At 47.3% G+C, this 21703-nt stretch overlaps 1 protein-coding gene across 1 annotated transcript in view; it reads left to right on the top strand.

Annotated features, from left to right (window-relative positions):
• LSAMP (limbic system associated membrane protein) overlaps window positions 1-21703 on the top strand; it is a 156206-nt gene that overhangs the window by 31307 nt on the left and 103196 nt on the right. The window contains exon 2 of the mRNA XM_026037211.1: window positions 20503-20628. Within this exon, the coding sequence (XP_025892996.1) occupies window positions 20503-20628 (126 nt within the window). The remainder of the gene's footprint in view (window positions 1-20502; window positions 20629-21703) is intronic.

Raw genomic sequence — 21703 nt, forward strand, 5'->3', positions numbered from 1 at the left:
GGGATGAAAATGCTAGCGATTCCACACCCTGACTCTACAGGGGCCTCTGAGCCTTGCAGGAGCTGCAGTTGAGCTCCTTGCTCTTATACCCTGAATGTGCAGGGGCCTCTCAGCCTCACAAGGAGTTACCTGAGCCCAGTGTCCCCAGTATCCCAGGCTAAGGGGAGGGGAGGGATAGTCTCGGTCCAGCCAGAGGAGTTGGTCAAATGTCATTCCTGATCTCTGCTCTACTCATCACTGCTGGTCTTTGTCCTTCATACCCTTTGGAAAGGAGGATGTGCCTGTGCTCTGATCATCCTCCCAAGACTGTCCTGTCAGTCTTCAGGTGAGTTTGGTTCCTTATCAGGTTCTTTGCCAGCATATCAGTTCTTTAGTGAGTTGGGTCTTTCTTTGCAAATGTTAGCCAAGTAGGAGGTCCTGCCTCCACAGGACTTCCCCCTTTGCTTTATTCTTGGGGAAGGCACCCAAAGTCTCACCTTCACTTTTCTGATAGGCTTTCCTGCCATCCACCTGGCATGGGCAGAGCTTGTGCACTTCAGCAGTTGCGTTGCTAATTCTTCACTCGCCCATCAAGCATTACTGTGAAGTACATTGAATACACTCATTTCAGGGCTCACCTTCCCTCTTCCTCAGTGTGGTTTCCTGGGCCTCAAGTGAGGAAAGCATGCGTGGAGCACCGCCAAAGTTGTTACATCCTTCTGTAAGCACAGATGTGCRTGAATGTGCCCTTCCCAGAATGCGTGTATTCTGCACTGAGACTTAGATGACTTGCACTCACTGGCCAGACTGCCATAGCATTTACAGAATCACAGAATCACAGGATGGTTGAGGTTGRAAGGGACCTCTGGAGATCATCTAGTCCAACCCCCTGCTCCAKCAGGGACACCCAGAGCACGGGGCRCAGGGCGGCATCCAGGCAGGTTTGGAAGATCTCAGAGAAGGAGACTCCACAGCCTCCCTGGGCAGCCTGTGCCAGGGCTCTGGCACCCTCACAGGAAAGAAGTTGTTCCTCATAAAAGACATATTTAGTCTTGAATTTAGACTACACAAGTTTTTATGCTCTTCAGTGCTACAAGAAATCTGGTCCAAAGTTTGCACAACCATTCTGCCTGGAAAAGTGTGTGGGTCCTTTCAGGTAGCCCATAATCTGACCTAACTGTGAGTTGATTTTTTTTTTTTTTTTTTTTTTTTAAATTCCTTCATTCCTTCCTTCGTTTCAGTAAAACTCATTATCTTGTTCTATTCTTTTTTTTGCCCCTACACTTAAACTCTGCATATCTGTCCCTTTATGTTTATCTGCTCTGGTGGATGTTTTCAGCTCTGCTCACTTGAGCAGCATCCATAACTATCATTACTGAGCTACTTCAGGCTCATTAATGAAGACATTAAATGAAAGCTGACCTCGTATGGGTTCCTGCAGCACCTCACTTACGCACCTGCTCGCAACTCTGCCCTTACATGCCCCTTGTCATTATCCCTTGTTTATGGTTCTTTGGGCAATTTCYAATCCATGGCAGTGCTCTTAACCCAAGACAGATTGAATTAAATTTGCTAGCRGGAGTCTATGAAGCACTGTATTAAACACTGCACCCTCTGAATTCTCTTCAGCCATGAATTTTAAAAAACAGTCTAAAAATAACTCCGTAGGCCACACATAGAATGGACTGGATCCTCACAAGTTATAGAGGTGGGATCTGAGAACAGATGATAAATATTGCTAGCATGATGAGTCAGCTCTCATCATTTCCCAAGATCACATTGCTGGTTTTGTAACTTCAGGCCTATGCTCCTTGATTTGGAACTTTCCTCTGGTTTGTAAGTCACACTGTTTTCCCCCTTTGAGTTAATAATTTAATCACTGGTATAGGCAGTAAGTTAAATACGTGCTTAGCACTTACTCTCCCTCCAAAAGGGAATTCCAACCTCACTGCTGCAGTGACAAGGAAGAGGATTTCTCAGAAGGTGAGAATTCCACCCRTCAGGTTCCCCCTAGCTCAGGGTAAGATTATGTTTTCATATGAGTCTTTCCCTTTTGATCCGTAAATTCACCATTACTCTTTATTTATTTTCTGTATTTGCTGTAATCCGCTGACTCTCAAAGGCATGATTGAGTCCCAAGGGTTCGGTATTTGAGGAGAATGAGGCTAAGGGGAGGAAACAGCTCGTAGATATTCSTATGACCATTACCTAAGTGGTGCAAACCGAAACATAACGGCCATCAGGAAATGTTACTCTGAATGCCAAAAGAAAACAGAATTGTGAAATCAGTGATCAGAAAATGTGGAATAGCTTCCTATTGGAAGATCTGTTCTGTCGGCGTCAAAGCATTTTGCAGGAACATGGCAATGCCGCAAATTTTTTTTGACAGACAAGTGTCACAACAAATCATTTTAACTTTCTCATCTCATTTCAGTAACGTCAAAATGTTTAAATGCAATGAGGCAAAAATGTTTCGCTTTGACTGTATCATTACATTTAATTTGTTTTGGATTGGCATGTTAATTTTGATAGCATGTATTTATACCTAATGTTGCACATGGTTACAATGCAATGGGAAAGAAACTCCCTTTCCACGTTCTTGAAACATGAACTTCAAACATTTTCAGAGCTAAGTCTTAATAAGCAACTGCATCATTTCAGTGGGGCAGGGAGAGCACCCCGCTGTGGCAAAACGCAACCTCCAGGTATCTCTACAAGTGTTGCTTTCCTCTGAGCTCCATATGCTGCGTGTGCCTTGTCACATATAATTAGCAGTTGTTGAGTGAATTGATCGGTTAATTTCCATCTCACACTCAGATGAATTTAATCCATTAGCTGATGATTTGCAGAGATTTTTTCCTTTTCCTGAACGTTTCCTCACCTATGTTTTATCAATAGTTAAATTGATGGGGTCACTATTGCTCACAGCTGGCCCACGCTGTATTTCTTTGTTCRCGTCCTTCCAGATCATGTGGTATTTTAACAAGTGGTTGGCACCTCCGTCATTTAAATGTCATCATGAATGTCACCTCTTTTCATTTATTTATTAATCGGCATAGCTACTATTGCATGGTATTTCCAAATAAAAATCGTTTTTCCTCTCTGTAGCCTCCAGCATGAACTCCTCGCTCCTTTACAATACCTTTTTCTCTTCCTTGGCCAGGCACAGATCAAGGCARTCTTTTTTGAGGTCCCCTCAGCAGTTGCAAGAGACCACACAGGTTGCTTATAAATATCAAGTTAAGCCTGGGAATTTTCTGGCAATTCCCTGGCTAAGGGAATTTTCTGGAGAAGTTTCTTCTCCGAAGTGTCATGTCCATGAATCAGGTTATCTAAGAGCAGGCGTAGACTACAAGACTGGTCTTTGCAAAAGCAACCTCTGGTCAAACTGTGGAGCTGGAAGTCTGAATTCCTGGGCTGTTTCATTTACATTATGGCAGTAAGTACAAGCTCAGGTGAGACCAGGCACGAGTCCTTCCACCAGGGCCAACGCTGAGGTGCCAGGACACAGCGGCGTCGGTGCCATTTTACCTGCTGTGTTATCCTGGCATTCAGGGAGTTGAGCGACTCCATCCAGCTGCCTTTCTTCCACAGGAGGAGTCTAGTACGAGGTACTGCAGAGAGGCAGCGAGGCCCTTTGGGAACACTCATAGCCAGGAGGGCGCATGGATATCCAGGAAGACCCGGGGGGGGGGGCTTTTTGTTACCTGCCAAGACGTGTCCAATGAGCCTTCCAGCAAACAGGGCCRGCCAAGCAAACCCGTGGGCCTCTGGAGAGAGGCAAAGGAACCACATACCTGAGACCCCCATCTTCTAATCCTGTTGCAGAGCGGCCAGTGTGCCCCACACAATGCCCCTACTGGAAGAAAACACAAAAACTGAGAGGTTTCTTCTTTTCTCCTCCACAATGACTGAACATCCATCAAGCTGCCACAGGGACTGCCCAGAGGTGGCTGGGCAGTGTAGCTGGGCACATCTGTGGCCTTGTGTCTCTTCTGTGGTCCTTCCCACCTATGCCTATTACATATCTTTTAGGAAGATCCTTTTAAGATGAGTTAGGCAAACACTTCTCCCTTTCATCAGTCACCTGGTTGGTTCTGCCTTCCCTCTGCTCACTACCAACACTGTTGTGTCCTGCAGCAGTGGCCACCTGTTTCTTCATCAAGGATCTCCTAATCCTGTCATTTCTCTCTCAAACTTGTGTGTATGTCCCTGACATATAATGGCAAGTACCGATTGCTGGTGAATTCCTCTCTTTCCATTTTTTTTTGTGAAATAGCCCTGCACTCTGTGGCCCTCAGCTAAGATATTGTTGGACTGTGCTGTGTAGATCTTTGGGTATGACAGACACAGGGCAGCTTGCATCAGTTTTGGAGCTTCTCTTATCTCCTCTGAATATCAGCTTTTATTTTTCCCCCTTTTGGCAGCCTAGTTCCTTAATCTGACCATGCTCTTCCCCTTTCCCTATGGGCACAAGCAGTATCCTAGAAGGAACCTAATCCAGGCGTTCCTCCTAACACCCCAACCTTTCTCCACCTTAAAAAACATTACATTGCAGGACACACATATTATATTGCAGGACACTCATTCATGTGGGAAAAACTGAACAGCTGGGAGAGACTGCCAGCAGGGCAGGTGTGTGTAGAAACTGAAATATCAGGTACTTGGCATCATGGGGAAAAGGCCTAACTCCACCACAGACTGTGTAAAGGACATGGATGGGACATTTCTGGTCCCCCAGAGGCATTTTACAGGCTGCTTGGAAGCTCAGCTGAGCACCAGCCTATCTGTTGTTGCCCTCCTTGCTCCCAGTTCCTTCATTTAGTTTTATTGACCTTTCGGTCTCTGGATATCAGAGAGTTCAAGGACTGCTCTGGAGAAAAGCAAACCTACTGTCAGGATGGGTACACTGACTGCACAGTGCCTCTGTCCCCCCTGGGAAATTACAAGGTGTCCTCAAATAGARGGAAAATTGGCAAGATCATCTGAACTAAGTTATGTGAATCCAAAGATCACAACTTCTAGAAAAAAAAAATGTCCATTTCGTTCAAACGAGGGGCATAGCGGTAATTTCCCAGTAGACCAAGCCCAGCCTCCGCGGTGCAAACAGCGAAGCAGATTAACACTGCCCTCAACTTCAGTCCAGTGCTGCAGCCCCAGGCTGCTCTGATCAGGGGAGCGGGCAGAGCAGAGCAGAGCTTGGCACTCCGAGATCCCTCTTCTCATTTGATATCAAATTGAAGGCAACCAACAGAACCGCACTGTAAAACCCAGGGAATCGCAGCCAGGGCAGCTTTGTCTTAGCAGTTTAGCAGCTTGCARGCCACCAGATGAGAGCTCTTCAAAAGGAAGCAATTTGCAGGGGCTCAGAACGGGATATGTGTATTATTTATTTATATTTGTGTTGTGTATGTATACATGTTCACATTGTCCAAATATGWATATATTTTGTTCATCTATACACACAAAGAGTGTGTGTATATGTATATGCACACACACAAATACATAGGTGTATATATGTATGTGCGCATGTATTTACAAAGAGCCCTTCATACGTGATAGTTTTATGCTACATATTACTTCTCTGCAGGTGCACGCACAYGCTTGTACGCTTGTTCTCTGGACATGCAGGATAGTTGAAAGTCTTCAGTTTTTCACCCAAGCCATGAAAAGTAGCTCTTCCACAATGTGATGGGGTTAGAATTTCTCCTTGTTCAAAGATGATGTTTCCACTGTCTCTGCCCGATGGAGGCATCTTTTACCCTCCTGCTCTCTTGCCTCCCTCTGCCCTAGCCTGGGGCATCAGTAGAGCAAGGGGCAGCAGAGCAATAGACCTCTGAGCAGGCAGTGTCCTTCACTTGCTCCGTGCAATGCCTGGCAGTAGGTTGAGATCAGCTCTGGTTGCAAGGACGGGTCAGTGGACATGTTTCACCACATGAATGTAAACATCTTTGGACAGTTACAAATGAGGTTGCACGGAGTCTGAGGTTGCTTTCAAATCACCCTCTGCAGCCTCCAGGCTCTGTGGCTGGTGGGAGGGAGTTTTTGGCCAGAGCTGACCACCCTCCGTGAACACGGGGGCTGCACAGGCTTATGTGAGAGGAATGGTGACCTGGCCGAAAACGRGGAAGGCAGCGAGGAGGTAGAGACTATCATCAAACAGCCAGGGCACATGCCACTTAGTTCTGGATGTTTAAATGAGAGTACAGCATGCCCCAGGAGCTGGGGGGMGAGAAAGTGTATAGCAGTCCCCTGTCTGGGCCGCTTTGGGCTCTGTGTTCTGTCTTCAGGTATTAACAAGAGCATCTTGCAGTTAGTCTTCCAGTTCTCCAGTCAAGCCTGGCAGACTTCACTCACTTCTGAGGAATCACACAGGTCTGTGCATTSCCTCTCTTTGTGTAAGAAGTGCGGAGGATCCCTTGCGAAGTTAGTGACCAACCCCTTAGTCCTGCAGGTGAGGAAAGCACCTTAGTGCATGTGCTGCTTCCACACTGCAGCCAGCTRGAGCCGTTTGGATCTCTGTGCTGAGATTCCATCTTCAACGTTGGACAAGGGTTTCAGCTCACACCCAGCTTTCTCTAACAGTGTCCTGCCAGAGCTATGACTTCCATCTTTACTTTCTGGTACGTTCTCTCAGTCCCACATCCTGGTCATGTTTAGTGTCCTTTGCCTCCTCTCMCCCTGGGTGTTTTTGACTACTTATTGCCAAAGTCTTCCCACAACACATGAAGGGATGGCCTGAGGAAACAAGAGCTATGCAAAGGCACACGACTGGAGTGTTTCCCTTGGACTCCAGCGAGTCTGTCTCCTGTGCTGCTGCTGCTCGAACCAGGTCTCCGTCTCTATCAACCTCTTGACATTCTGCAGCACAACTTGGTGGACAACTTGAATCCAAGACCAGTTTTCCTGCCTTCAGTGATGGAGACACGCTTCTTCCCCATTGTCACTACCTCCCTTCGGAGGTGATTAATAAATTGCTCTGAGTCTTTAAGTGGACTCTTCTTTCTTCCTTCCATCAGCACTCCACCATTCTCAACTCTCAGTGCAGCTTCACATTCAGTGAATGTATTGGTGTGACAATGTGCACAGGTCTCGGCAAAGATCATCAGGTGCTACGCGTCGTCTTCTCCGCTACATGCTTCCCTCCCTCTTTTCCCCTCCTCAACTCTCTCCTTCCCTTCTGTCTTTCTCTCTTCCGTTCCCTTCCTTCCTTCCTCCCTTCCTCCCTGCCTCGTTCCCAACCCCTGTCTCTAATGGTCTCCCCAGGTGATACTTAGGTATCGCACGCTAAAGACAGTCCGTCTCTCCCGACAAACGGAGACGTCAATCACAGGGCTCACCAGAGGGGGAATGGAATTGGTCTTTACAGTACGTTGGATATTTGCTTTTCTCTGCAGCGTGCTTGGAGGGGCGGGGGGAGAGGGTAGCAGTCTTCAAACTGTCTTAGAAAAGCCACATTTGCTTGAAGCTTGGTTTGGACCTCCAGAAGAGCGAGGTGTTGTGTCATGGGGACAGAGGGAAGGAGAAAAGCCCCTTTTCTCCCCAAATGTGTATAGGCAGGTAGAAATATCACTTAAGAAGAAATCCAACATTTTGACAGAATCCCCCAGAGGATGAAGTCTCTGTTAAACAGAGTCACAAATGATCTCTCCTTCTCACCCCCCTAGTCCCATCATCCTTTGTTGACATGGAAATTGGCAAAGTGCATAAAGAAAGAGACAGATCCCTTAGGTATCTGTCAGAACTAGATACGATCTACCCAGGACAGTGTGTGTGTGGCATTTAATCCACCATATATCAAGCATATGCCCAGGATATAGTGTCATACTGTATTTGGGCTGCATCCCTTGTGYCGGTTTGTCATGAATGTCTGTGCCTGATCCAGTGGCAGGTTGATCCATAGTGTGATGCCATCTCCATTCTATCTCTGCTTTTCCTTAGGCTCTAGTACAGTTTTCATCATTGTGTACTGATGCAAAGTTTCCTTCTACTTTTTTATTGTTTTTTTTAATCACTCTTTATACTTTAAGGAAATCACTTTTGCAGACTCCAGTATATCATGACCATCAGAACAGAAAGTGTATGAGTGTCTTTCTCTCATCCATCAGTATCCCTCACCATATTGATTGTGCTTCTATTCTTCTTTCGGTTTGCACAAAGTTTTGTGGGTCCTAATTTTTATCCCATGCTTATGATCCGCAGGGCTGTTTCCCTCCTCCTTTGTATTTTGCACAATTGTTTTTATATCAAGGAGTATTTTGTCTTCATGGTGTGCTGGCAGGGAAGGGTCTGGCTGTGGGTTAGGCCTGTGGGGTCTGCCTGTGGCTAGGTCTGCCTTGGGTTTGCACACTGTGCCCTGCCAAGGTGGTTTGCAGCATGGCATTCTCACAGGGAACTCCCTTTATTGGTCTGAGGCTTTGCTGATAGCCCTCCCTGCCTGCTCCTCCTTGTTTCTTGGCGCTGTGGATGTGACACTGAGCACCAGCTCGGAGCAGCCCACGCCTCCTGCAAAGAGCGCTTCCCCTAACAGCGTCTTCTCTAACAGGAGGGAGCAGTGCAGCCAGGCTGTGTTTTCCATTGCATTCGGTTCCTGAGTCCATGCTGTGCAGAAACATATGCCGTTTTGATTATGCCTGTTGGGTTGGGAGGGATTTTTTCTTTCCTTCTTTTGATCAGCAGAGCAAATCAACTCATTCCTGCTTTGCAGTCAGTAACACCGTTTCTTAGGATGGTGAGTGTTTGTTTGCAGGACTTCRGTTGAAGCTGTAAAGCTTTTGTCCCAGTCAAAATAAAGCTGCTGGATTTTTTTACTCCAGATGTAAGCTTATCCTCTTGAAAGAACAGTACCTACCTATTTCTTCTCAATTTGATACTGTTTTGAAACATCCAAAAAAATCCCATCTGCTTCATTCCCCGAGGCACCCCCATTGCTGCAGCTAAGCACAGGCATGTGATAACCAGTCCAGTCTGCAGAGCCTGCGAGAGGAAGCCATGGGCACCTGCCAGGAGCTCAAGGTGCTGCTGCACGTGGCTGAACCCAAACAGAGCTCTCTGCTCTGGCAACAGAAACCTTGGCTGCCTCTTGGTCTGTATGAAAGAGCTCAGCACAGGCACATCTAGGCTCCAGCCAAGTGCTGCCTTAGTTTGAAGATGCCTTTACTGCAGGACTGCTGTATTTATTTTGCCTTGTTCCCTGCTGGCTCAAATTTGTGTGAATGTCAGGAAAAAAAGAGATTCTTTGCCTTGAAATCCTGTCTTGCCCTTCTCAGATGCCTGAAAAAATGAGGAGTTCCATTCCGAGTCCTTTCACACKCAGAATTTGGGATTATTTGGAAATGGAGATATGGTTGAGGTTCATTTTTACTTGAAATGTTTTTTTTGGTGGGACTTGCAGCTACAGAAGAGGCAGCTGCTGTCTGCTAAGACATGAGTTTTCTGGTTGTTGAACTGACTACTCAGTGAAGCAGCTCTGATGACTTGCATTACATATTGCCCATCATTCACTGAACTGGACCAAGTGAATCCTCTTCCTGGGGGAACAGCAATGCTTTCTTGGGAGGCTGCTGCCCTAGGCAATGAGAATTGCAAAGCAAGGACAATATACAGCACTCTCCATATCTGTGCCCTTAACACAACTGTGAATTTTACCCAAAGTCTGAAAAGGCGCGAATAGAGGGTTTTTTTTTAGTTTGTTATCATTTTGGATGCAAGCAGAGGCAGCATTTCCAAAATGCATCGTTGACTTCTGGCTCCCCCAGAAGCCTAAAAGCAGTCTTAAGACATGGTTGCAGCAAGGCTCCCACTCCAGTTTGCTGGTTCCAGTGGGTAAAGAAGGAAGCCTGATGGAAAGAGGGTGTTTCACTTGCACCATGTGCATTTGGTTTGAGCAAGAGGCCTCTCACTGAGACGCATTGTGACGCCCTTGAAACCCAGCCAGGTCCTTGCATGTGTGGTACGAACAAGATACTGGGAGTGTTGTGTCCACCCCGCTGGGGTTTATCAGGGACACTGTGGGATGTCCCACAGGCAGCTAAATGAAGCTGAGAAGAGGAGCTGGAGAGAGCTGAGGCACCTTTTCTGTTCAGCTAGCGTGTCGAGTGCCATCAGGTCATCCACAAAGGCTGTTCTGGTGACAGGACTGTCATCTGTCCCAAAAGAGGTGCACCAACACACAAGATCTGAAAAAAAGGAAACTTCAAAAAAATAAAACCAAAAAAGCAAAAACGACAGCAAAACACAACCTTTGTTGTGTGTTTCTCCCTGCTGTAAAACTCTGAGGGTCCAGCGTGAGCTGTTAGCTGAAACCAAGTTCCCCCCATGCTTTGCTAACGATGCAATCCTGGTCAGCTCTCCAACTCACAGAAAACCTCCCTGAACATGCACCTCTTGCCCTGGCATGACTGAGGCCTTGCCTTTGTGCTGCCCTCCTACACTTGGCCTGCGCTCCCTAGCACATTTCCCAAAGATAATGTTAGGGAAAATAAGCCAAGGACTGCTGGGAATCAGTCAGAAAACCTTAATCTGGTGGGTTTTTTTCCCCTTCCAAGTGGCTAATAAAGTTGTCCTGTTCTTGTTCCAGTACTTTCTTGAAGCCATCGCCCATTCTTGCTCTGTAAGAGTTTGTCCAAAGGTCATTAGTAGCAAAGGGGAAGCTCCCAGGATTTTGACTGAAGGGCTAATAACTCTGTGTGTTAGGTTTCAGCTACATCCCATGTACATCCAACACTCTTAGTATTTCCATTTAAAAGATTTTCTTAATAACACTCAGGGATCTGAATGCTAAGGTCTTTTCTCAATTTCTTTTCCAGAATGATTGATGTTATCTGCACGAGAAAAGATCTTGTGTTGTTTCAGGCCTATAAATAAATACTTCCAGGATAAAATAAATAAATAAATACATAATGGTCTAAGGGAAAACATAAATGCACTTGRAATCCAAACACTGAAAGCTGTGTACAGCTGTAGTCCTAGCTGTATTTGGGATTAGGCGGCATTCCAAGGGTTAATCCCGTGGGATTAGCATGGCAAGCAGTTTTGTTCTTGTTTACACATGTCTTGTGAACAAGACGGTGTTTTCACAGCAGGCCTCCCTAGGAGGGTTAATCATAAACCACTTGCAGTCAGTCTTACAAGCTGAAAGCACAAGGACAGCACGGRTGGCAAATGTGCAGGGCTGCCCCTCAAAGAGATGAGCCGCAGAGAAGGGTCCACTGCAGTCCTGGCACAAATGTGGTATGTTAATTGAAAGAAAACCAGAGGGATTTGTAGCAAAGGACCGATGCTCCACGTCCTGCAGCCTGAATCCCCCAATAAGGTGGGTATCAGCCACAGGCTGACCTGTTCCAGCTCCCTTGACCTGTTCCAGCTCCCTGCTAAGCACGTGACGGAGACCACGCTCCTGTGTGCTGCATCGGCATCCACGGGTGAGGGTGCAGCTCATCGTGCTCATCCACAAGTGTGGATGAAACCCTGGGCCAGGGCTGGCGCGCAGGCCCGGAGCTGGGATTGCTCCAGGGCAGAAGGCTGGAGTCGGTGTTTAAGGCTGAGGCRCTGGGTTAGGAGCAGAGTTTAGGCGGCGTTTAGCCCTGTCCCACAGCATCGCATCAGGGCACTGGAAAAAGAAGTTGGCTTGAGCTGATATAATGTATTTTTATATATAATATATACATTTTTTTCCTCTGTCTCTATTTCTTTTCCAGTCAGGAAGTGAAATAATTCATCTCTTGATAATTTCATGGAGACAAATTAAAAAAAAAAAAAGAAAAGTGGGAATTACTATGACCAATCGAGCCCAGTTCTGCGTTGACTTTTCCAGTGTCTCACAGAGGGGACGATCCACCAAATTTATTCCATACCTCTCTCAACCAAGGAACACGGTACTGAAAGTGTTTGCCTTGCAATTTTATGCAGAAAATACATCCCAGGCACTTAACTGTATATCAYGTGAGGCAGAGCTTTGCTTTGGATAGCGGGTTGTGGCTTGTTAGCTCTTTGTCTCTTTTAAATGCTCTCTGACACGCTACCCAGCTTGGCAGACTCCGGGAGCTTTCCACATGGCCCTCATTTCCAGCATCCTGCTTGCGGCTCTGCTTCCACGCAGGGCAGACAAAGAATTTTTACACTCTCTAAAAACACCACAGTACATTCACAGAAGTTTTGGGTTCTCRGGGGATTAAAAAATATAATAATAAAGCAAAAAAACCACCGCAAATCTTCCAAGTTATCCTCTCCCCCACMAGAAGTTTTCAAACAGCGAGAGGTGTTGACAGGATGAAACCGGCCTACGAGAACAGAGAGGTGGAGCAACATTTTAGCATCCTCTCTGTTAAGTGAAGCTGGAGTTCAACAACTTTTCCATCTACCCTCYCGCCCTAGTGTCAGCTCTTTCTCTCTCTGGTTGAGTTTGTGGCACAAATCAGGCCATTAAAAAAGCACACATCTCGGGTCTCCTGTCGCGTTTCATCTGTGAAGAGCTTCAGGAACATCGRGGTGCTCACCCCAAAGGCTGCCTGAATTTGGCTTTCCCGCCCCAAGCCCGCTCCCCTGGCAGACCACAGCACCACTGGCCCTTTCCCATTGCCCTGTGAGCAGCCGGGTTTATCCTGCTGCATGCAGGACAGGACCATGACCCCACTGAGCTGTATGTGGCAGCTCACCCCCCATCTTCAARCCCTCCCTTCCCACTAACATTTTAACAACATGAGGACTAATGGGCCAATTTGCAGTCAATTAATCACCCCAGGACAGAACCCCCTAATTGTGGTGAGCAAGCTGGCAGCTGTAAAGCACTTAAGGGCCACACAGTGGTCAGTGGCTTCCCTCCACCTCTGCCTTGGGGCTTATCAGCTTCCCCATGTTTGTTGTCATGTTTGTTGTCGGAGTGCTGCTAATTGGGAGCTGGGGACAGGGAAAGGAGAAGTCTGAGGCTAATGCRTAGGCACCTGTGGAGGGCTTTAGTGGCTCTAAAGTTCCTTTGGCTTCCAAGAGATGTCCTGAGGTTTTCTTTTTGCCCTTTAAAGCAAGAGGCTCCTGTGGATTAGTAGGTAAGAGCTTTAGTTTTCAACAGCGGGGAGGTCCTGCTTGTTAACAGGCAAAAAAAGTAAAGAGCCTGGAGGAAGTAAGTAACTGATGAAGATATTTGTAAGGGAAGGAAGTCGGGTGACTTTCTTGGTCTACATTCAAAGTGCTCTTCTTGAGACAAGCAGGTGGAGTACCTGGAAATGGAGATAAGGGGCTGTCGGGCTTTTGTTTTTTCAGTATTGTTTGCTTCTGTTTCTTGGGTTAATTAAGTAGCTTTTGCAGTATTGTATCTCTGTGGAGTGGGAATAAGACCTCCATGTGTGGGGTTTTTTTTATGTATTTTTTTGACTTCCTAACAGAATAGCTAATGGTTAAGTATTCCTGTAATTTTATAGAGCAGGGAATAGCTGCCCTGGAGTGCTAAGACTATCTCATGGTCTCGAGCAAAGTTTTGCTGGCCAAAAGGAAGCAGCCAGTGTGACTGGGAGCTATGTGCAAGTGCTCCTGCAGGGCTCAGAGCTATCCTCCAGCCGGATCTCTATGTTCTTTCTTCSTGTCTGTCATCCTGCCGTACCCAACGCAGACTACCAGGCCCTGTCTTGCGAGCTCAGCCTGCTCCTGTAGCCTTCCTGCGCTGGGCCCGTGCGTAAAGCATCACGAAACACGTCGTGGAACCAGCACCAGGGCCCAGAGCTGCCGCCTGAGGCACCAGTACAGATTGCTGCTTGTGCAAAGCAGCCGTTCCCAGCCCTGCCRCGCCGTGTGTGCGCTGTGTCCAGAAGCACCGATTAAAAGGCAGATATCCGAAATGCTTGCAGGTTGTAGCGTGGTCAATCCTAGTCTAAAATAAGTCAGGGAAAACACCTCTTAAATGGTATAGCCTTTGGAAGGCTGGTCTAGCCTTCGGGACGTGCAGCACTGATGCTTCCTTGTTGCATCCCTGAGCTGCGCTCTGCAAAGATACTCAGCTCCTGGCCTCATAAACACCAACTTGCATCTCCTGGCCATTGGGATAGCTTATTTCCTAGGACATCAGGGCTCTTGCCCCCTCCCCTCGTCTGCTTTTATAGCCATCAGTGATGAAGCTTAGCCCGTGTGCTCTCAGGTGATGCTCCAGGAGGGGGTTAGAGCTCTGAAGGGATGGTTGGTAAAAGGGCAGATTCCAACAGCAGATCCCATGTTCCTTTGTTTTGTGGTTCCGTTGCTGCCTCTTCCATGCTGCTGCTCGTGTTGTAACCGCTCTAGTGGGTGTTTTGGAGACATGGTAATGTTTTGTGGAAACAAATCACTTGCTTTCATCTCAGGAGCAACAGTGATTGCGCTGGGGGAATATGTTCTATTTTTCATGTCTCAGTCTTCCTTATTATTTAAATTAATGTGAGTTTCAGTTGTCAAGAAAGTGAAGGATTGATGGCAATTAAGTCGAGTGGGCTCTGTGCAAGCAGGTTCTGCACAGCCCTCGCCTTCCTAGCCCTGTYGCTGCACTTTGCTTGGGATCTGAGTCCCACAGCAGCTCTGCCCTTGCSCCCCCTGCCCCATGGACCACCCCCCGCCCCAGCTTTCCCAGCCCTGGGCAGCCCACAACCAGTGTCCCCTTCCTGCCCCATAGCTGGCCCTGCTCTCCAGATGGGAAGTGCTCAAGGCRAAGGACTGTTGGCTGGTTTTGGATTATGTTATTTACTGCAAGTGACATGTAAGATGAGATGCTGAGCTGCCATCAGAAATGCACCGTAGACACAAAATCCTGAAGAAAGAGATATGTGGGTTTCGAAATGTTATTCCCAGAGCTGATTTCCAGCCCTCCAGGCACCCTGTCTCTGGCGGGAAGGAGCCGTGTGTCACTGTGAAGAACCTCCCTTGGATGGGAGCTCTGCTTGTGGGTCGCTTCTCCCGGCCCTCCCTCACATGGTGATGTCTTAAGCCCAGTGTAATGGATGCCCCCTGTTACACCTGTGCTGAAAGAGAGGAAAGGATCAGGCAGTTTTGTCCTTTTATTTCAGTAATATCAGATTGTCCGGCAGGGCTTTCCCAAGGGCACTGAAGCCAGAAGGCTCTGGCGACATCTTGGTTGCCTCTAGAAGGAAAAGCTTTCAGATTGAATATGAAAAATCCCCAGTCTTTCTGCTAACTGTGTTTGCSTGTAGTCCCCCTCATGCCGTGGGTCTCCAGAGCTTGGTAATTCTGCCTGTACCAAGTGGTTGGAGCGGGGAGATGTGCYGAGTTTCTCAGGTGACAGTCACCAAGAGGTGGTTGGGCAAAGGGGGGCCGCGACACCCAAAGGTTCCTGGGAGCAAGAGCTTCTTCTCAGCAGGGCCACTTCCAGCAGCCTGGAAGCYGTGAGAACATAACGTAACCCACACATGGGAAAAAACTAATAAGGTCAAAGCTTCTCATCCTGAGGCTGTCCTGGAAAGGTGTGTGCAAAGCAACGGCAGGTGCCAAGGAGGCAAGGCTAACTGTTGCTGGTGCTGACAGTTTTGGCATTTTAACACACTGGCTCGACACCCTGAAAATTAAAAGTCTTTGACTTTTTTTATCTGACTGAAATTACTGTCCACTAGAATGCAGTCGTTTCTAACACAAGCTGTCTCTGCTTTCCGAGTGGACACAACCTATCCGTGTTTTAAATTCRCAGTGAAATTATTTGCTCCTCAGTTCCCTTCCTTTCAACCTTTCCTTGCCCTCTGACCATGATGGCAGTTCAAAGCAACCAAACGTTGTATCTCAACAGGATGTCAGCCTTGGATGCCCTTTTCTCCCTCATCTGAARAAGTGGCAAGCCAGTTATGGCCATCTGGTCACATCTTCCTCCTCTTGGGCATTTGGTCTGCATGGTCAGATCTGTTTGTATTTGCTGAGTTTACTTGATGCTCTGCAAACTAAAATGACTTGACGGCTCTGGAAAGTGGCAGGGTGCACRTGTCCTAACAGCAGCTCGGCTGCTGATCCCCAGGAATGGTTGTTGCTGCTCTGCTCCGCTCTCCGTCTGGCATCGCACAGCTCTGCCAGAGTTTCCAACTGACCTACAGCTCCATCTGCTAGTCCGGCTTTAGCTCAGTCCGGAACATGCCTTTTGTGGTTTTGTTGTGTGTTGTTTGTTTGTTTGTTTTGATGCAAGTGCCAACTCCTTGAGGTTAAGATAAAGTCACCTACACGTGGTTTAATCACGGGCTTAAATCCTCTTGCCTCTGTAGGACTCTTACACATGTTCATAAGCCATGTTCACCAGCACAGCACTGAGAGGCTGTGCTGAAGACCCCGTGAAGCCTCTGTCCTTGTGTCCTCTGAGACAGAAGCCTTGCAAAAGCATCAGCTGCTTCSCCAGGCTAAACCTACAAGCCTGTGTCTTCTCCAGTGTGTCTGGCTGTGGCTCCAAAGCCCATTGCTCTCCTGGGGGTATATGCCATGCCATTACATGACTGATATGGCCCCTCTGCTGTTTTGTTCCCTGCAATAATGGTAGCAATTTGGATTTCTGTACCAAAGCTGGTGCAACTCTCCCAGCCTGCAGCTCAGTGCAGTGTTCTGCTGCCTTGCGTGCAGTCTTGAGGTATCAGTGGCTAAGGGTATTTGCTCACTTTGAGGCCACTGTGTAATTGTTAGGGTTTTGTTTCATTTTCAGTACTGTTGGGTATTTGCTGTGTCAAACTCCAGGCATGGGTGTGTGATAAAGGGGGAGTAGGTAGGAAGTATTTCTCTCTTGAAGGCATGAAATTTGTGTACACCTCAACATGATGGGGTCAAATTCTCTGACAACACCACTAGTTCTCCAGCAAAGCTTGTTTTGCTCTCTTTGTTCCACCCCTCCTATGTCTTCCCGTGTACACAGACACGTTTCTGAGGCAGGTATCCCTACTCTGAAATTCCTCCCCCAGGGAAGGGGACCCAGGTGCAGTCTTAGTTCCAGGAGCAATCCAGGAGATGCCACTAGTAACCACTAGGACTTGGTGTTGCTGATCACCACTCTTTGAGTCCAAGTCACCAACCCATTATCCATTTCACCTACTTATTATCCATTTGTCCACACTGTATCCTGTGAATGCTGTGCCAAAGCTCTTGCTGAAGTCAAGATATGTTACATCTACTGTACTCCTCATATCTCTGATGACAGTCCATCATCATGCTGTAGAAAGCAATCAAGTTAGTCAGGCATGATTTGTCCTTGGTAAATCCATSCTGGCTRTTCTTTGTCACCTTCTTGTCCTCATGTGCCTGGCAATGACTTTGAGGAGGTTTTCTTCCATAACTTTCTCAGGGGGTGAGGACCAGCCTGTAGTTCTCTGGTTCTTCTTGGTTTGATGATAGGCGTGACGTCAGCCTTTTTTTCAGTCAAAACGAATCTCCCCCAGTCACTRTGACCTCTCAAAGGTGAGAGAGGGCACAGGTGATAGGGAGAAATGACTGTCTGGCTCCCTTAGCACATATTCATGGAGTCACSTGGCCTCTACCTGTGCTTTGAGGAAGCCAGTTTTGAAGAGCTCAAGCTCTCTGCTCTCTTTTCCATCGGATCTTTGCAGAAGGATCCCTCAATGAATTGAGGTCTCCTCTCMCGAAGTGCAGGGATGTGATTATAGTATTTGTCATACTTTTGTCAGGATCTTGAACTCCACAGTCACTCATGGTCAGTACAGACAAAGGCTGCCCATGACCTTCACATCTTCATGCAGCGCTCCTTTTTTGTGAGACAGAGGTCCAGAAGAGAGGTTCTAGTCTGCTTGTTGATCACCTGCATTAAGAAATTGTCATCAACACACTTCATAAATCTCCYGGATTGCTGGAGTCYTTCCAGTAGATATCAGGGTGGYTGAAGTGCCTTGGGGATTGTAAAGCTTCTTCCATCTGTCTGCAGCAAGCTTCATCTACACGCTCCTCTTAATCAGGTTGATTGACAGTAGACACTGACCATTAGGAGTGACTCTGTATTACCTGCTGATCCTTACTCCTAAGCTCCCAGCTAGCTTGTTGTCACGTCCAAGGCAGAGCTGCGTGTTCTCCAGCTGCCCTTTGCATGGAATGCACCTTTCTTCCTTGCCTTTCCAACCTTTCCTTCCTTGAGAGCCTCAACCCACCCTTCGCAGTGCATTTGTCCTGTGAGCCAAYCCACCATATCTCTGTAATGACAATGAGTTCATAGCTCTGCAGATCTGCATGTGGTTCTAGTTCCTCCTGTCCGTGCACCATGCTGCCYGCATTTGTGCTCAGGATGTCCCCCCAACTGCTGGCTCACAAACGGGGTGTGAAAGCCCCTTCATTACCTTCTGTGCTATCACTTTTCCCCCATTTATGACAATCCTTTCCTAATTTACCTACTTTAAATCTCTTCTCAYCTAGGTTAGTGAGCCCGTTGGCAAAGACACTCTTGTCTTGTTAGCTAGATTCTGTCCCTGCTTAGGAGCACCTATTCTAGGTGCTAGGACTAGAGGGAATGGCCACAAGCTGAAGCACCAGAACTTCCACAGGAACTTAAGGAAACATTTCTTGACAGTGAGGGTGACAGAGCCCTGGCACAGGCTGCCCAGAGAGGTTGTGGRGTCTCCTTCTTTGGAGATCTTTAAAACCGACTTGGATGCAGCYSTGTGCCATGTGCTCTAGGGGACCCTGTGTGAGCAGGGGGTTGGACTARATGACCTCTGAGGTCTCTTCCAACCTCAACCATTCTGTGATTCTATTCCTCCAAGAGAGTCCTCGAGTTCAAAGACTACAGAACAGCTGAGGTTAGAAGGGACCTCTGGAGATCATCTAGTCCAACCCCTGCTCGAGCAGGGACACCCAGCGCATGGGGCACAGGGAGGCATCCAGGCGGGTTTGGAAGATCTCCAGAGAAGGAGACTCCACACCTCCCTGGGCAGCCTGTTCCAAGGCTCTGTCACCCGCACAGRAAAGAAGTTCCTCCTCACATGGAGATGCTAATGTCCATAAGCCCCTCTCTGTGCCCCCTACAGAGAGGGGCTAATGAGCTGTGGGTTATAAACAATATTCCTGTGATTACAACAACACAGGTAGAAGAGAGATGCTTCTCTAGGCTTCATTTCCTTTCTCATCTAGGTTTGCCTCCGAAGGTCCATCAGCTATGCCTGCCACGAAAGGGGAAGGGGAGCTTTCTGTCTGTTTACTCTGTGGTAAGCAAAGCAGAAAATGATCTTGTTTCATTCCTCGCTACACACAGATTCAGAAGCTGAAAAAATAAAAAATAAATAAATAAATAAAAGAAGATTCCTTTTTAGTCCAACTCCCTCAACTCCTCCAGAGTACGAAGCGTGGAAGCGAGACATTAATGTGAGAAGGGAAAGATTGGAACAGCCTGTTCTGCCTTGGGGGAAGGCTTAGAGCCTGAAACGTCAGACACACTCTGTACCTGGAGTCACAAGTTCAAATCCCAGCAGGATCATCTCAGTCCCTCAGATTGCCACATCACACAACTAAGTTAGCTCAATAGAGGCTCTATACGGGCCCTGGAAGCCTGAGACACGTGCATCCCGGTGAATTGTTAAAGATTCCCCCACGCTTTCTGTGCTGTGCCTTGTGGCGTAGCTCCCGTTAGCCATGGCACAAGTCCCAGGCTCTGAACAGGTCCTGGGGGTTCAACAGAAATCAGTTTCACTGCTTTTTGGTCTGGTGAGCGTTTGGTTACACGAGCGGAACAGGCCCCTTGCTAGCAGCCTGGGTTGTGGGTGCTTGAGGGAGGCAACAATAATTAAACCACCCCGTGAGTCCGTGCCGGTGAGTGTTTGCAAGGTTGTGCCTCTAGACCTGCCGCTCTGCCAGAGGAAGGAGAAGTGCATCTGGGACTACTCGGAATGTAAAAACTGACATGGAGAACAGGTACAGTGCAGGAAGCCTTTGTACTCCTTCCAGATTTCCTCAGGGCACTCGGATGAGCTCTTTCATGGAGGGCGCAAACCTTGCCAAGCAGAAAGCATCACAGTTGCAGCAAATGCCATTTCTATCTGTAGTTCCTTGGAACTGTGGAAGCCTTGTGAGATGGTTCCCAGAGAAGAAAATTAAGAACAGAAACTAACTAGAGACAGTATGAGCCAGGAATGCTTTTCTGATGATGCTGTTTTGGTGCCCCCAGCGTGAGAGCTTCATGTGAACCATGCCGGTTTCCCGTTATCGAGTCCCCATGGAAGTCAGCGCTGCTGGATTTCTGAGGCATTGTGTCAGGGCTGTCCTTGGTCAATGCAGGCAGCTTTCCTGAGGCAAGAAGGCCAGGCTTTCTCAATACTTCCTGACTCAGCTGTGACCTTGCCTGCATCTCTGCTCTAGTTTTCCTTTCCTGCTCCTGGCTGCTTCACCCCGTGCTTGCTCCTGAAAGCAAAGCACTGTTTGCTGTAATTTCCTACATTCTTTATATTTTAAGTCATTGGAAGAACGATGAGCTTGAACTGATTTTCCTCACTGTGGAGAGGCTGCCATCTTTTATTCGGTGCGTTGACAGACTTCCAGTGTCTTCCTCTCCCCAAAGTGTGGCTAATGAAGTCCAAATGTGTTTTATCTTCACAGTTCCACCAAAGATCTCCAATATCTCCTCGGACATCACCGTGAATGAGGGCAGCAACGTGACCCTGGTTTGCATGGCAAATGGGCGTCCCGAGCCTGTCATCACCTGGAGGCACCTCACCCCAACAGGTAGAGTACCCAGTTGTACTATGTCGATGATTTATGAACTGTGCAGTAGTCTCATTTTCCAACATCCAGAGAGAATTTCAGTAGCCACTGAGACAGCTGTAAAACAAGTCGTAAGGAATTTAAATGCACTACAACATGCTTTACAGTCTGATCTCCCAGGGACTATAACCCAGTTGTCCCAAGGAACAATTGAAATTACATCAGTAGAAGCTCTGCAGAATTGAACCTGTAATTCCATTTATCTTTGGGCTTCATCTAATAGTCTGAATCTCTACTGGTGGTAATACACATGGTGAAAAAAACCCTTCTGGAGTGAAGAAAAAACACTGCGTTGCTGATGGGAAAGGATTTTAGTTCAAATACTACACTAAACAGGATCTTTCCAAAACCGGAGGATTTGCTTCCACCTCATTTTGCCTTGAAAGGAGAAGGCAAGTAGGGACATAGATGATTTCATGTTACCCTCTACTTTGGCAAACAGTCTTCCTCTGTTCTGTGAGATGGGCAACGGAGGCATTTATCCTGCAAGATCAGTGAAGGGCAGGGAGAAATAGAGAAAGTGAGAATTCATTCGCATATTTTTGCTAACAAAGAACCCATTTGGGTGCTTTTCATGGTCCAGAATGTGGCAAAATTGGAAAAAGAACATCTTTTCAATAGTCTGACTCTATGGGGCTAGCAGTTTGGGTTGCAAGGATGATCCACCCTTAAATTTTATTAGTAGCAAGGCAGCAAGACGTAGGTTCCTTTTCTTTCAGCCTACCATAGCCTTTAGAGAAAAATTATTTTAGCTTTTGCTATCAGATGTTGTTTCTTCTAAAATGAATGGCGAAAGTGTTTGATAATCCAGTATGAATAAGGTTCTGTGATACTTCCATGTGTGTAGTCTGTATGTGGTGGAGACAGCCAAGTTGACCATTGCAAATCAAAAGCCAGAAAGGAGTAGAGAGCTGTAGAGAACAGGCTGAAGGGAGAAGGGCATAAGGAGACACTGGAAGAAGGCTTTATCCAAGTGCTGTATCCAGAAGCTGCATCCATGAATGTGGGGTTCACATTTGGGCTACTTATATTTCCT

This window comes from Nothoprocta perdicaria, unplaced genomic scaffold (assembly GCF_003342845.1).
Source record: "Nothoprocta perdicaria isolate Ctin4 unplaced genomic scaffold, notPer1 scaffold_193, whole genome shotgun sequence".
NCBI lineage: Eukaryota > Metazoa > Chordata > Aves > Tinamiformes > Tinamidae > Nothoprocta > Nothoprocta perdicaria.